Genomic DNA, 16,639 nt, shown 5'->3' with positions numbered 1-16,639 from the left:
GGAGTATAACTTCGTTAAAGAAAGGAATAGGATGATCTGTCTTTTTTGTCCTCTGCAGCACCCAATTGCTTAGTTAATATGTAGCTAATGGACTGACTATGAAGAACTCATATATCATTTAGTGTGGCAAAGCAGAGTTCCATTTCAGTGCGGAGTGATTTAGGAATCTTCAGAATGGGCTGCATCTAATAGCTTAGGAGATTGGAAGGGGTGCTTTCTTGTCCGGCTGTTATTTCAGCAGTACCCGTAGGAGGACAAATGCTCTTGCCTTTCTTCCCAGTTCATCCATGTGCTGTTTTGACTGCATGTTGCTTTTGAGCCAGTAGCCAACAGACCTCCATCTGGTTGAGGAGATAAAGAAGCAGGATCGTTTCCACAAGTCTTTGTAATTAAACAGCCACCACCACAAGATGGCCTTTCTCCACCAAGTCTGGCACTTCGATGAGAGGAGTTCTTTTTCCCATTTCTCATAACTGACTGCTGCCACCCAACCCCCCCCCCCGCCCCCCCATGCTGCCTGGGAGAGATTAAAGATGGTTGGAATGCGGGCTGGAGTCATTAAGTGTTCTCACCCCTTAGAACAAAGCACATGACAGACGCCAGTGTTTTCTGCAGAGCAGCAGACCATCATGTGACCGGCTCCGCTTGACCTTTTCAGTTCAAGTCTAGGAAAAGGACGTTGTAGATAGGAATGATGTGTGAAGATATTTAATTCTACCCTTTTTTTGGAATTTCTGAGGGAAAAAATACTTTCAGGAGAAAGGAGAAAGCTTCCATCACTCTATCATTTCTACACGTTTTAGGCATTGCGAGTTACTTGTGTGAGCTTGTGGGGCTCAACGTGAGAGCAGTCAGCTTGCGGATCTGTCTGCAGCAGGCACCCAGGCTCCTGAGTCGAGAGTTGCTTCTTAGTAACTTTTGTCACATTGATTTACTCAATTTTTCTCGTTATCTCCTGAACCTTTGTTGATAAATGCATTTTTAGTTCCTCATATTAAACTATTATTTACTCTTGTCCCTAACGTATCCAAATCGTGCATCATTTATTCCAAAGAATAGTTTTCTGGATTAATAGTGTTTTCCAGTCGTAAGACAACCAGTTTCCTTTTAAAGAATCATCCACATTAAACATATCTCGTATAATATATAAGTGTGTGCGTGTTTATTACAAAAGCAGTGCCTGGAAAAAGAATCTTAATCTTTTCTCTTCACGTGTGGATGAAAATCTGTCACCCATAAATCAGATCCAGAATGAGAGCGTTGCAATTAGAGCTGAATAACCATTAGATGATTCCTGGAAAGCTACACACATTTTAACCCTTTGCCATAAGATTTCTATAGAAATTGGGTACACTGATTTCTGCCTGATAAAACACAGGAAACTGCTAAATGCTGGGTTGTTGGGTGATTGATTTTGCAGACCTGAATCGTATTCCTCTCTTTCTGACCTTTGGTTTCTTCCTCTCTGATGGTTTAAATAGAGAATTTTTAGAGGGTTGGTATATTTCCGCAAGTGTTTTTCCTTTACTCACAAGTGTTAAAGAGAGTATGTTAGTGTTCAAAATGCAGAGAAAGCTACCTGTGCAAGTTATTCCAGCCTTCTAATTCATCGTCAGAAATGTGCACGGGCGTCACATTTTCTGGACACCCACCTGGGGTGATGTGTCCATGTCGAGAATGCACAACTGTAGGCTCGTCATCTTTAAAGATGTTGTTCTCAGTCTGGTCAGACCTCCCAGAGTTCATTACCTTTTCAAAATCTCAAGCCTTGATTATACACCACAGCAGAAACATAGTCAGTTTCATCTAGCTAAGAGCTTTTACCTTCAGTGGAGCCCCTTGGATTCTGGGGGAATCAGTTCTGAATTCTGTATGCTTTATATTCAAGAGCATAGGAAATAATGAAGAAATGGCTAGCCATTCAGTTTCTTCAGGCTATACTGAACACAGCTTTGGTAGTCCAGAAATAGCCTGGCTTTCTTAATGTAATTTGGGCTCATAAAAACCAGCGTGCCTTCATCACTGATCGACAGCACCTTTTATATTCTGTTAGCTGTAAAGTGCGCAGGTGTGTTTAGAATGCATGTATATGAATTGTTGATGACAATACGTTACCACACATCATTTGTTGTCATATCTTTGCTGAGGAGGCCTCTTTCTTTATTCTGACCTCACTTGCATACAGAGCCAGCAAAAGGAAAGAAGGAAGAAGGGTATGTTGAGTCCCTCTATTTCATTTCTCCTGGAATACGTGATTTTGAGGGAATGTGGAAGTGGGGCCTGGGGAGCAGGGGTATGCCTGCATGAGGGTAGGAGGCTGTCCACTCAGTGGGAGGAGCAGCCCCTGAAGGAGGAGGTCTCCCAGGCATCCAGCTCAGGAGGAATTTGTGGCTACTTTCAGTTGGGGAAAAGCCAAGCTCCCTGAGGGTTCAGTGAACTGGTGATTCCCACCATAGCATCAGTTGCTTGAGTAGAAGTAACCCCAGGGAGCTGTCGTGTGTTCTTGCCTGGACAGGACATCACTGGGGTTTGGATGGTGGAGGCTCCAGGCTCTGGGAATAAAGAGAAAAGAGAGTTGGATCACCTCCCTGACCAGTTTGCCTCCTCTCCACCCTCACAACATTGAATCCCTGACTCCATGGTCCCCAGAGGGGCCATCCCAAACCAGGCTCCCTCCAAAGTCAAGGGTCTCTTGTCCAGTTTGAGTCTCTAAACTTTTATCCTTTATCTTCTCTGTTTCTCTGCTGATTAAGTAGGGCACAATATGCCCTCATAAAGCTATGGAAAATATTGAATACAGCCAATCCAGATTACTTCGCTGCTTAAAAGCTCCCTTGTAGATTAGATCATTTGCCCTCTTAAAAGCTCAATGAGCTGTTTTTCCCGTGTGTTCCTGTGAATAATGCCTGTGTCATGGTCTCAGCTCAAGAGAAGGGGGAAAACAAGGAAAAGAGAGAGCACACTTTGTTACTACAAGTTTCAGGAGTCACATCAGGGATGTAAATGCTGTCATCGTTTTTTTTTTTTTTCCTTTTTAAAAACATCTTGTTTTTGCTTAATCTTGAACAGAGAAAATTACACAGAATCTAGATCCTAGCTCTCAATACTTTGTGTGTGACACACAAAGAGAGGATAGAGAATATATTAATACTTTAAATTGTTGCCTGAAAAGACAGTGATATTTTCTGTTATATAAAGCTAATAGATGAATGCATTCTACAGAGGTTTTATGAGGTTTCCGCCATTTTTCAATCTCAAAGATCAGAGGGCATGCTAGGTACACAGGATCCTCCACTGCCTTCCAAAAATGCATCATAGGGACACAACCTTCAAACCCTAGCTCTGCATCAGGGCTTAGCAAACTTTCTCTGAAAAGGGCCAGATTGTAACTATTTTAGGTTTTGTTGGCCATACGATCTCCCACATATTCCAATCAAACTTTGTGAACATTGAAATTTGAATTATATATTATTTCCATGTGTCACAGAATATTGTTATTCTTTTAATTTACTTCAACCATTTAAAAATGTAAAAGCCAGTTTTAGTTCATAGGCTGTACAAAAACAGGGAGTGGATTAGATTTGGCCCTCAGGTTATAGTTCAAAGACTCCTTATCTAGATATTAGCAACATCTCAAGACAAATCGACCTTTACAGTTAAGAAGTTGGTGTATGGGGGGCCCATTTTCAGGATGGACAGGATGGGAGAGGGGCAACTCTCCAGGTATTTGTTTGCTGGGTCTTGAAAGGATTTGTGAAGTGGGATTTCAGGAGCTATTTCAGCATAGACACAAACTCTCTTCTTCTTAGTTGAAACGGTTTCTGACATTGAGGATTATCCCTAAAATCCATTGAATATACAGATGCGGCCAACCTCTTCTTGATTCCTCTCTGCCTTCCCACTTTCCTAAAACATCTGTTGGGCACATGCTGTGTGGAGGCCTTAGTTAGATGTTGGTGACACAAAGACACCGCCAGTACATGAACACCTACAGCCTGCTGACAGAGCAAGAGAAGTGTGTGGAGGATCTCACACACAGGGCAAGCAGTCTGTTGGAAGGGAGACACAGCACGCAGCATCCTCGGTACTAGCCCTCTGCACCATCCAGTCCTCATCTGCTCCGAGAGATAACTTCATGGGCCAATTCCAGCTGGATGACTCATAATTCAGTGTGCCTTGACATAAGTGGACACCAGATCCTTGCTTCCTAGTCAGGAACCTGGATTGATGGGAAAGGCCATAACTTCTAAGATGCTCAGTATTTTAAAGATCCATCCAGAAAAGTATTACCGGGCTTTGTTTTGAGCCCGTGGCTCTTCCTTACACAGCCTGATACAAGTTTCTGTCCTTTAGTCCAGGCCCCCAAGTGATAAACACCTGAAGCTACACTCGTACCATCATTGTTCATGAACATTGCCCTCCATTGAGCAGTATTGGTGCACCTTGAAAACCACAAGTTGAATCTCATTTTGTAAATTAAATCACTGTGTAAATACCCTAAGTCTTTATGCTTGTTAAAGGAATCCCATTACGAATTCCAGGCACAGCAATATCATTGACTCACAGTGCACCGTCATGGAAGCACTCCAGGCTTGCATCTCTTCATCTTTAAAATGATGGGATTTGATTAAACGATCTCTAAGATTACATGATTTACTCTACTGTTTATTTTCTGTGTAAAAATGTATTATTAAATACTGGGTTTCCTTGAGGTAGGGCACACTTGTTCTCATAAAATGGGAGAGAAAATGTTAACATCATATCCACTATGGAAAGTTTAGTTTTTCAGTAGACCCACGAGACTCCGCGTTCAGGCGACAGCAGGCTCCCACGCCAGCCCGTGTTTACCCTTGTGGGGATGTCAGCTTCTGTCCCTGCTGCGGTATCGGCGAGGTGAGCAACGATAGTTTGGGAAACAATATGTCCTGGCCAAGGGGTGGGTTGAAAGACAAAATTATGAGAATTACTACTCTTCTTATTTCGTATAATTACAGGGTGTGTTTCTCCGAAGAGCGCCACCAAAAGGTTGAATCAGTGGGATTATTTATCCTAGGGAAGAGAAGACTGGAGGGGAGGGGGATGAATCAGTAATGGTTTTGAATATTTGGAAGGCATTAACCAACTGTTCTGTCTTCTCACTGAGGACAGGAGATTAAGAAATTGGTAGGAAAGGTCTAAAATAAACGTGAGGAGTGAGGCCTTGCTGGTAAGTGTGACTAAACACTGGTGTGAGTTCTTGAGGGGAGGTCTGGGGGATGGGGGCTTGGATGTCCTGCCTGGAGCTGGACATCTTGCTCTCTGATTTCCATTGTGGACAACAGTGACTGCCCATAGGTTCCAAGGGGCAGATCCACAGGCCTGGACTCCTAGCCCCCAGCATTCTCATAAACTAGGTGTGGTTCACACAGACAGAAAGGACAGCCTTGAGGACAAGAAACACAGTAACGTCATGGAAAGGAAGTCTGTGGCTTCAGAGGAAAGAGCTAGGCTTGAGCATGTAGGCTGGAGTGTGAGGAAAGAAGAGTTTGTCCTCAGTTGGGCAACACACAGCCTGGGGATGGTAAGATTTCTTATGCCAGCCCTCACTTCCAGAGCATCAGCCAATGGGACCTTTCCCCTTTCGGACTCTATCCCCCACCCGTCTTGTGTCTGCAGCAGACAGATCAGACTTGCTATGTTCCAGAGATGACTCTGGCTCCACTTCACTCTGCATCAGCCCAGAAACAGGCACACAGCGGGCAGCTTGATGGTTTTCCAGGTTTTCTCTGCCAAAACATAGTTTCCAGCACATACTAGATGCTCACCCCATGTGTGGTTACTGTATAAATGAATGTGTGCAAGAAGGAGGGAGGAAGGAGATGTTGAGTCAACAGTGACCATGTCTGACCCCTCCCAGAGTGTCGCAGGACCTTGGGAATCGCTAGCACTGTGGTCAGAAGTACAGGCTTCAGGGCAGAGACCCTAATTCAAATGGCTCTCTGAGCACATAATGGCGAGGAGTGAAGCAGCTCAGAGTAAGATGGGAGGGAATGCTGGGGGCTGAGGTGGAAGCCATCGCTCATCCCTGGACACTGTGGCCCAACTGAAACATGGACCCAGAGTTGCCAGATCCTTGCTTTTCTTAAACACACAAACAAAAAAACCCCAGAAACTCTAGATTTTGATATGAAATCTCTCAGTTTTTAAGTGTTGGCAACTAAAAATATTTTTTAAAACACAACGAAGGCCAAGAAAACATGTTTGTCGTTTGCTGCCAGTATGTGACCTTCTCTTTAGAATCATGCAGAATTAGATTCAAATACTGGCTACTTAGTAGTTGGTGACCTTGGCAAGTTACTTAACCTCTCTGAACTCTAGTTTCTCTCTCACAAATACAGAGACAGAGATTGTCTCACAGCCTGGCTATGAGGAGTAAAAGAACATCTGTAAGAAATTACTATAGTGCCTAGCATGCAGAGTGTCGACGAAAATAATCCATAACCAATCTATAAATGAAAATTTGGGTGAGTTTATTCTGAGCTGAAATCTGAGGACCACGGCCCGGGGCCTTTCTTCCCGAAGGAAGAAAGGGCACCAAGGAAGTGAGGTATACAGAGTGGTTATATACCCCCATACAGGACATTTCACATGTGATTGAAATGTCCCTCCCACAATAGTCACAAGATTGCCCTGTGGGCACAGTGCTTGATGGACACAGCAGGTAGTAGGTCTGCTATCTCAGAGGTCGTAGCAAGAGACAAGCCTATTGTCTCGATCTGGGTGGTCACAGGTGAGTGCAGCAATCAGTTCCTAGCCTAAGGAAAGATGCTTAATCCTTAAGGGAATGCGAGGGAAGTTGCACCGTTATCTCAAGGGCCTTTGTTCTTGCCGTAGGGAATATCTAAAGCAGATATACAATGAATGCTCCAAGGCCTCAGTCAGGCCCTTTTGGAAAGACAAGGTCAGGCCGAATTAGGTTTACATAAAATGGCTTCCTCATATACTCCAGTATATCCTATTACTTGCCATTTTTATTTGTCAAGAGTGTTTAATAACTATTAAATAATAATGCTATAATTATGTTATTAAATCAAACCATATGAAATTGCTCATACACACATAGATTTGACTTGTGAAAATGGCAATTACTTGTGGTTCAACATAATATTGTTAATATGAAATCCTACACTGTAACCATTATTACTATTTTACCATTATTATTAATATCAAGGCTTCGCCACCCACTCCCTGAATACACACCTATGGTCCTCCTTTCCTGCTCTCTCTTCCCACAGCACTTAGCCTGTTGATTGTACTTGATAACTTATTTATGATGTTTATGGCTTGTCTGTCTGCCCCTCCCCTACTGGTATAGAAGCTTCATCAAGGCCGGGATGTTCTCTGCTGTGTTCATTGTCCTTCTCCGGCCACTCCACCCTAGCCCCTAGGGGAACAGGCCTTCAGGCTCTCTGGAAAGGTGTGTTGAATGCAGGGACTTACACAGTGGCCTTCCCAAAGCCGAAGGCAGTTAGCCCTGGCCACGTTCCTTCAAACCTTGTGGGCTTGAGGGAGCTACTGATGAAACTGTTCTAAAGAAAGCAGCAAAATGCAATGTTACGATGATGGTTTTGTAGTGCTTTGACTCTTCAGCTCAAGAACAAGATGAGTAAAATGGTGCCAAGTATGATGTACCCCAAAATCTGAAAAACTGCATTCAATTAGTAAAAAAAAAAAAAAAAAAAAAAAAACCTGAATTGAAAAAAGTTGACCAAAAGTCTTCAGTGAGGTGTTTTTTTTTTTTCCTGGCTATACACATGAGCTTTGTATACGGCTGTGTTTTTAAAAAGATTATCGATTTTATTTCCTTTAAATAGAAGGAAATTGGGTTTGTAAGATAACTCTCCTTGTCAGTACATTATACTTTCATTTTATGTGTGTGTGTGTACACATAGGTTCAATAGTAAAGCCAATGTAGCAAAAAAAATTAGAAGTTAAAAAAACCCAATAGGAAATGGCAAGCCTGACTGGATTCCAGAGACAGAGGGAAAATGGTGGTATTGTCTTTAGAAGGAATGTTGGAGTAGCCTGCATGCAGAGGAAAGTGCTGATAAGCAGAATGACAAAAGCTGGTTTCATGAGTGATTCCCAGCAGCCAGAGTCCACTCGCCAGCTGATTGCCCTGCTATTTTCGGTATTCCACATATCATGACTAAATACACAGAGCTTGACCGGAGGCCACAAATATGGTAAGTCAGTGGGGAATTCTGGGAAGTTCTACATTATTTGTAAGGACCGAGGCACCTTCCATGCTCCTGTCTGCCCCCACCTAGTCCCCATTTCAACAGTTAAGAAACTTCTGACCAGCTCCTGCCTCCTTAATAGGAGGTGGGGAAAACCTTTACATTCCCCAAGGCAGATATTTTTAGATGCGATGCTCTGTCCAAAGTGTTAACTAATTGAGTTATCAGGTTTCATACTTGGCCACAGAGAATGGCAGTGGAAGAGGGAGAGAGCTTCTCAGAACAAGTAAGCATTTACAGTTTCCGAATGAAATGTGTTTTCCTTATAGAAGTGCTGTTTTGGCCTGAATACTTGTACCTTTTAAAAAATGTTTGTTGCTGGATAGGAAGGAAGCTAGCCTGTCTGCACCATGGATCACTTGAGTTCAGTGTGTGTAGGACAATGGTCTGTCGTTTCTTTCTGTTTTGCTGGGATCCCAACTCTAGGTACATGTTGCCTGTGATGTAATTTGGCGTGTGCTTAGCTCAGGCCTGTCTTAAGAGGATGCTTATTGAAATACAAACAGATGGTGGGCGATTCGGGGTGCAGGAAGGTCCTAGTGGACCCAAGAATGTGAGAAGGTTGACGTGTTCCCACTTTGCTCAAGAGAAATCTGAGAGCTTTAAAACTCAGCTTTTTCTGATATATTAATTGCAAGGAGGACTGTGGAATTTTATAATTGGGGGAGAAAACATGGTAGAGTTAAAATTTGTTTTTGAAATTCATATAAATGGTAGATGAAGAATGTAGTTGGAGGTTGGAAAATGTAATTTTGTTTGTTTCAATAGAATTGCAGATAGATACAAATATGTCCTCTTGTTTAATAATTTTAAAGAAGTCACACAGGAAGTCATTTTCCCTTAAGGGATATTATATGGGAAAAGGGGTAAATATATGCCTTATGTTTATAAAATTTTGAAGTATTTGATTCTGAGGGATTCATAAAATACGATTTAGATTATGGCATAGTTCGGAATTCCATGAACTCTCTTGTTTCTACCTGTGTCTTTTCAGTTAGCGCTAGTTTCTCTAGCTAAGAGAACACACATGTACTGTGAAAAGAAGGGAGTGGTATTTGCTATTAATACAACATATTAAATCCTGAGCAAAGGATGAACATTTTGTAAGCAAAATTTAGTGAAATGGTCATAATGACTAGAAGAAGACATCATAAAAATGAAGACATTGCTACTGTTCTAATGTCAGGTAGACAGACAGGCTAATGGTTTTAAGAAAAGAACTGTCATTTCACAGTGTTACAAAAAGCAATTCAGAGAACTCTCACAATTTTGAACCTTATTTTGAATGAATTCATTTTAATCTTTATATTCTTAGAGATAGATTAATCTTTTAGCAGAGTATTCTTTCATGACCTTTATGGAATATTGCTGTATTCTAGAGTAGATGTTTATGAGATTTTAATCTGAGTGAGACTTTGTGAACATTCTGTGTGCCTCAGAGAAAGGCCTTTTCAGATTAAACTTTGAGATTCATAATAAAGCAATGAATATTGTTCATGAATTCTATGCACTCATGACAATTGTAATTTACTAGTAATATAAACATATAGGCAGGTAAGTCCTAAAAATCATTTTATGTCACTCTAAAAATAATCGACTCACCCATCAAAAATGATGAGCTCTGTTGAAGGTTGAATTTTGGATGTGCATTCTGTTCCATTGGTTGTGGAACTGAAAACTTTACATATAATCATGACATTTGCTAATTACCTAATGAGACTTGGCTTTGAGAAATACTAATAGCTAGGAAGTTTTGAGCCAAGGGCAAATACAACAAATCTTAAAGAATGTCCCTGAAAAGCTTTGGCCTTTTATGAATAATGAGTTAATTTTTTAAAAAAGAGATCTGAGATCCGAAAGGAAAACCCCAAAACAGACTATGTTGTTTCTGCCTCGTGTCAGAATATATCAACTAAATGGTGAAAGCATTTGATCTCAACCCATATGTGCAGCGTTTTCTGTTTTGGTGGGCATGCTGTTTAAAAAACGTGTAATAAAATGACAGACTGAATTTGGAATTATCCTGCCCTAAGCAGTGACTCTGGAAGGGTACTGACCCGATACAGATGACACAGAAGTCCCGTCACAATAGTGTAGCATGTACTATTGCTGCACTGGGTTTAGTCGGACAATGAATAAGAATTATTCATCTCTTGGTTTCATCTCTGACTTGAATGGAAGATTGAACAGTTTATCTCCCTGAGCTGCACTATGGATAAAACCGTTGCAGAGAGGGTATAGTAGATAATTACATTTTCACAAACGATTGTTAATATCTCCTGCTGCTTCTGTTTGTCTTGTGGTTTCTATAGTCTTGTTTAGAGATTTTCTACAGGACTGTTTAGTCTGTGTGTTGGGAGAAACTTCAGTGATTTTACAACTTGTTATTGTGAAACATTTGCAACCCAAACTGTCTAGAAAGGTAGGTGTGTGTGTACCTTTGCCAATGTTGCTAGTAATCAGGTCTTTATAGAACAAATTTTGCCATAAATGACTGATGAAAAATTAACTCTTAAATAATGCACTTGGAAAAAAAGAAGCTGGACTGTAATATTGAGCAAAGCTCAAATATAATACAATTTTAATGTGCATTTTAAAGGCAGCTAATGACAAGGTCTTTCAATAGCTGTGAATTATTTTTAAATCCTGTAGAGGTACTCTATAATACCAAATAGAAATTATTGATATTATTTCTTATTCTATCTTCTAACTCAGATGTGTTTCTATTTTGTATATCTGATTTTCAATAATTGACCCATTATTAAATACATATTTAACTGTTGGGAGAATCTCTAATTTTATTGTTGATTTTCACTTTAGGAAGTTGGGGGCTAGTTGGATAATTTACATAATCAAACTCAAAAAAGCAGTCACAAAACTGGTCTTTTTGCTGCTGAGACTATCTCTACATTTTCTTGTTTTGACATGGAAACTTTTACTTATGTAGTAAGTAAGGAAAATACTTACTTATCAACTAAATTTATTTTCTTCTATGTGACAATACAAAGATACTCCCTTATCTCAGTTATAAATTTGAGTGATAATCAAGTTTAAGCAATATTAATAAGACAAAAAGAATTTAAAATCTAAGTGTCATGTGTTTTTGAACCACATTCTCTTTATAATGCTAAGGCGTTTTTAGTGACAAAGTAAAAATATATTTGACAACTCTTTATCCTAATGTACATATTTATTCATTATATTTTCTTTTTACCACAGTCCTCAGAATGCATTGCAAAAGCTAGTAATAAAAATTAACCTATATCTTCTAATTAGACTATTGATAAATATATTATTAGATTATATAACACATTTCAGAGTATATCAGGCAGATAACTACAGTTACTAATTAATCACTTATTAAGCATAAAAATCTATAAAGAATTTAATTCTTTTATTTTAGGAGCCCCTTTTTACTCTTATATGAAATAAAGATTCATGTAGACATTTACAATAGATAGTCATTTCCAGAGAATAATGTTGGAAAGTTAATGCCATTTTTGTTTGGTCAAGTAACAAGTGAGTGACGTGACCAATTTAAAAAGCAGAAAAAGTCAATAATGTTAAAAATATTCTTTGCAGAATCTGAGTATGCGTCAGTTTTATTTAGTCTCAAATTCTTGATTATTTTGTATCCTAACTCAGCATCGTTCTGATATATTATTGATTCACGTGTTTCTGTAATTCAATGATTATTCTGTTATATTTTGAAAACATTTATCAATAAGAGAAATTATACTTTGAATACTGTAGCTTTTGGAACACAAACTCTGTCTTACTCATCTTTTGATCCCCAGGGTCTGACACATATTAAGCACTCAATAAATACTTATTAGAATGTTTTAACATATCCTTATCTTGGAAGAGTATAGCCTGTCATAATTTTAAGCATCACATCAAAAGAGCATTTGAATTAAATTAAAAGTAAACTTGGTATTACTTATATAGCTGAAAAGGAGCTAAAAATATTTAATAAATTAGATTTAAAATAATATTTGGCTTTCTAGCCACCATTTAATCTCACAATAAGAGACAATATTTTTAAATATTTTAAAATATTTTAAACAGGAAAATGTACTAGTTAACTTTCCATTTCAGGGACTAAAATGAGACTGTTATTTCCAGTCTAGAAGTTTCCCAGAATGCAGGATTTGTATCTATAGTCGTGTTTACACAACAATGACAAGTTGTCTAAAAAGAATTTTCCTGCTATCTTTCTCATATGGCAGCACCACTTGTAATGGGATGTGTTGTTTATTTCTTACGTGTCATGTCCGAGAACTTGAAGTTGACATTCTGAGAACGGTATTATCCACTGGGAAAGTGTAGTCGTGTCAAAGTATTTGGAGTGTGTGGACATGGCCACTTGGAAAGGCCCTGTCTAGGAAGAGGGCTGAAGCAAGGTAGTGAAAAGGCAATAAACAGATGGAGATTAGAGTGATGTTGGTCTGTACGTTGCAAAAATAGCAGCACTGCATTTATTTAGACTTTATCTTCCTGCTCAGTCAGGGCTCTTGTCTAAATTATTCCATTAGAAGGTTATAGGCCTTGGCACCATGAGGTAAGTCTTTGACAACTTTGCTATAGACAGCGCCACTCAGAGTGCCCTTCCAGAGTACCTGTGAGGTCCCCTTCTTTTCTAACTACGTATTTATTTGAGGCCAGATTTTCTTCACATACTTCAACCAAAATCACACAAGGAAAAAGACCAAATGCAGAAGTGGATATGAGTTAACTGTCTTCTGTTGTCGGACATTAAAGAGATTTGCAAAACTGTAAAGCAACACCAGTCTTTCTACCTTTTTTGTTTGTCTTGGAAAATAGAGTTATTTTTCATAATATATGTATTTTATGGTATCATGTAATTAGTGTGTTATTGTTATTTTAAAATAAATTAATAAGCATTTGTGTAGTTCTCAGCTTTATTTTCTAAGGTGGTAAATCAATAGTTGTAACCCTCATAGTCCCAAGCTCTTTGAGGATGCTCATAATGTTTGAGAGTATAAGGGGATCCTGAGACGAACAAGTTTGAGAACCTCTAATCTAGACAGATTGCAGTGTGAGTGTTCTCTGGCCCTGTTTGTATGCTTAGCTTAGTTGCTGAAAGCATTCAGCAAATAAGGTCAAGTTCATGAGTTCAGTCCCCGTATGACCAGTTATGTTCAATTAACTCTCGTGGTCATAACCATAGCCAAGTAAGTTAAAAAATTAACTTCAAAGAACTTTTAAGTGATAATAATGGATAATCTTAATTGAGGACCAACTCTGTCCCAGGCCATTTCTAACTGCTTTGCATATATTATCTCCCTTAGTCTTATCCACAGCCCTGTAAGTTAAATTTGACTGCTATTCACATTTTATAGATGAGGAAACTGAGCTACAGTGTGTTTAAGTGTCTTGTCCACGCTCCCATAGTTTGCAAATTGCTGAGCCGGGTTTGAACCAAGGCATTCTAGCTCCAGAGTCTGAACACTGGAATCATCAAACTCTGTAGACTTGCTGATAGAAAGTGATGAATTAGTTTAGATCTATCTCCAGACACTTAAAAAGGCTAATGTGACATTTTAGCCTGAATTTCGCCCCTTCATCTCCGTAAATGAAAGTCAATTCCTTAGATATGAGTCTTCACTCCCAGGATCCTTGTACTATGTCTTAGCTGTTAGACTGTAATACAGCTGGACATTTCAGAGTCACCTACCATTGTTGTGACTACCTATAACCACACAGTCCAATGGTTACCTTAACTTTGGGACAAAGATTACTCATATATTTTACTTTATGAAATAAAAAAGGGCATCCTTCTTTATTATCGTTACCACATGTTTTCATTGTATTTTTATAAAGATCTCTTGCAGGTCTGGACACTACTTGCTCTTTCTCTCTTTCTCCCATTTTATTGCATTCAATATAAAGATGTTAGGTCTTCTAATTACAAATCTTGTCCAGAAAAAATGCAAATGACCCTCGAAGATGTTTAAGATTCCCCTATCTGTCTTTACGTCTGTCTATCTATCTGTGAAGTATCTCACACTTCATTAGTAACTTAGGGCTCAAAGAAGCCTTCATTAGTAGCCTTATTTGAAAATATATTTTTTATTCATTCAAATAAGAACTTTTAGCTATGTTTTCACTGATTACTCCTGAGATTCCTTTGTTGATCAGAGATTCAAGTAGAAATGAAAAGTGAAAATGAAAAGAGCAATAGCATTTTGGTATATTGGCTTTAGAAAGAATCCGTTGAAACCATCCTCCTGCAACCCCCGAAAAAGGCAGAGAGTTTCATTTACCAGCAAGGTTCCAGCTGCACCAGCTGGCCCACAACATTTTAGGATGATAAATTCAAGAACCCTTCTTTTCACTAGCTAACGCCTCCTCTCCCCTCTGCTGCTGTGGGCCTCACTGTTGAATTCCCCTGGGCTTTCAAGCCCAGACCCCTACTTATCTGACCAGGAAGCTAAGTCCAGTATATTGTGATTTCCTAGCTGATTCCCACCATATAAAGTATATTTATGCATTGGAAGAAAATAGTTATGTTCGCAATATTAAGTCTATCCACACTAAAAATCAAGCTATTTATTTCCTGAACTTTAACAAAAAAAAAACACTGTTGGGAAAATGTTCATCTACTCAAGTACATACTTTCTCTTTTCTCTTGATACCTAGACCAATTTTAGCTTATCACTGTTTTCAGTTGCTATATTTAAAATGTGAATAGTTCTCTGGATTAAATATTTTAGGATTCATGCCAATGCCTCCTACGTAATAAGGATCCTTAGGCATGATGTCCTGACATCCTTGTTCTGATTCATAACATACCAAATAAATGGAAAAATCCCAAACAGTTGAGGTGTTTTGTATAATCCACCATATATAATGCCAGAAGTAACTGCTATGTGTTTCCTAAGTGGTAAGTAGCAACATCTAAGTATTACAAGGTATGTTTCTGAGAGACTGTGCTCTTTGTTCTTGTTGTTGAGCCAACCTATGCAAAAACCTGGTATTTGTTTTATAAACAAAGGTGCCGAAAGACTCCCAAATTTTGACTGCATAATACTATCCCAGTGGGGGGCTCAGAGCAGCTTCATTTGATGGCTGCAGAGACAAAGCTGTCTGTTGTTTTTAGCCCTCTTCGTGTATGAGGCATGGATCACGATGCTTAGATGCTTTATTGTACCCCACAGGATATGTGGGATAACTGTGTAGGGAGAATTACAACATGGATTGTAGTTTAGGATAAGAGATTAGACCAGTTGACCTTGGAGGTCACATTCAACTTAAGAGTCTAGCAGGAAAATCTTCAACCAAGTTCCTTTACTAGTACAAATCATAAAGTTATGGAGTAATTCATTCTTGTTCTTGTACCATGAAGAAGTGGGAAAAGTATTAAATCCAGGAATCCCCAACTTTATTTCCAGCAATTTCCTAACTAGTTAAGCAAATCATACCTCTCTTTGCTTCAGTTTCCTATTTTTACAACCAAGATAATGTGGTGATCTCTACCTACCTTGAAAAACAAGATGTGTTAAAAAAAAAAAAAAAAGAAAGAAAGAAATAGAAATGTATGGTTTTTGGTCAATACAAAGCAAGCTATGTATTAACACTAAGATTTGATCATTACTTTATTGAACCTCTGCTTACTAGTTTATTAGTTCAGGGCTGTGTATCCTGAGATTATTTAGTAAATATTGTTGAGGTGAGTCGAGGACACATACATGAATGACTCTCATGCTGTAAACACAATTGGAGATGAAGGCATGATGAGGTACATGTCAGCTGATCCTTCCACGGGTAGGAGAGCCTGATCGTTTGGGGCTGCCACTTCCTTGGGTGAACAATGGAATATGGATAATGCATCAAGTATTTATACGCAGCCTTGCTCAGGGGAGAGCAAAAGCAAATTTCTTAAAAGTTGTGTTCATGTGGGAAGTAATTGAGACAGATGAACTAGATGAAGCATAGCAAGAAAAGAGGAAGGGATGGCTGATAATGAGAAAGTGTAAGACCCCAGTGACTCTACCTCTTCTGTTTAGCACTTGCCTTCTGCCTAACAAATGCAAAAGGCTTTCAGTCATATGTTTTGAAGAGCCTGTCATCCACAAAATTGACGCGTTACAAACAAGCATTAACTGCTGTGTTATGCAACCTTCTATTGCATTCTTGTTTTAACTCACTGGGGAAAATGCTTGCTTGAAATAAAGATGATTAAAGTTTCAAAATCATCTAAATTGTCCTTATTGATATTCCATCTTTGTGGATTAAGATAGAAAAAAAAAAGAAAGTTCTCTGGAGCTGTTATGTGTTCTGAATCGCTGAGCACTGTGAGAGCTATGGATAGACTTATTTTTTCCAAAGTAACATGT

The 16,639-nt window shown here is 39.1% G+C and overlaps 1 protein-coding gene across 26 annotated transcripts in view; it reads left to right on the top strand.

The window, feature by feature from the left end:
• Positions 1-16,639, top strand: part of ANK3 (ankyrin 3) — a 624,902-nt gene that overhangs the window by 367,413 nt on the left and 240,850 nt on the right. The window contains exon 1 of one of the 26 annotated variants that reach the window (XM_070488193.1): positions 10,363-10,514. The exons of the other annotated variants lie outside the window; for them this stretch is intronic. Coding sequence (XP_070344294.1) covers positions 10,491-10,514 — 24 coding nt within the window. The 5' untranslated portion in view covers positions 10,363-10,490. Of the gene's footprint in view, positions 1-10,362; positions 10,515-16,639 lie in introns of those variants that run through there. 26 annotated transcript variants of the gene reach the window in all.

This window comes from Equus asinus, chromosome 2 (assembly GCF_041296235.1).
Source record: "Equus asinus isolate D_3611 breed Donkey chromosome 2, EquAss-T2T_v2, whole genome shotgun sequence".
Classification (NCBI taxonomy): domain Eukaryota; kingdom Metazoa; phylum Chordata; class Mammalia; order Perissodactyla; family Equidae; genus Equus; species Equus asinus.
This window is presented reverse-complemented; position numbering and strand designations above follow the sequence as displayed.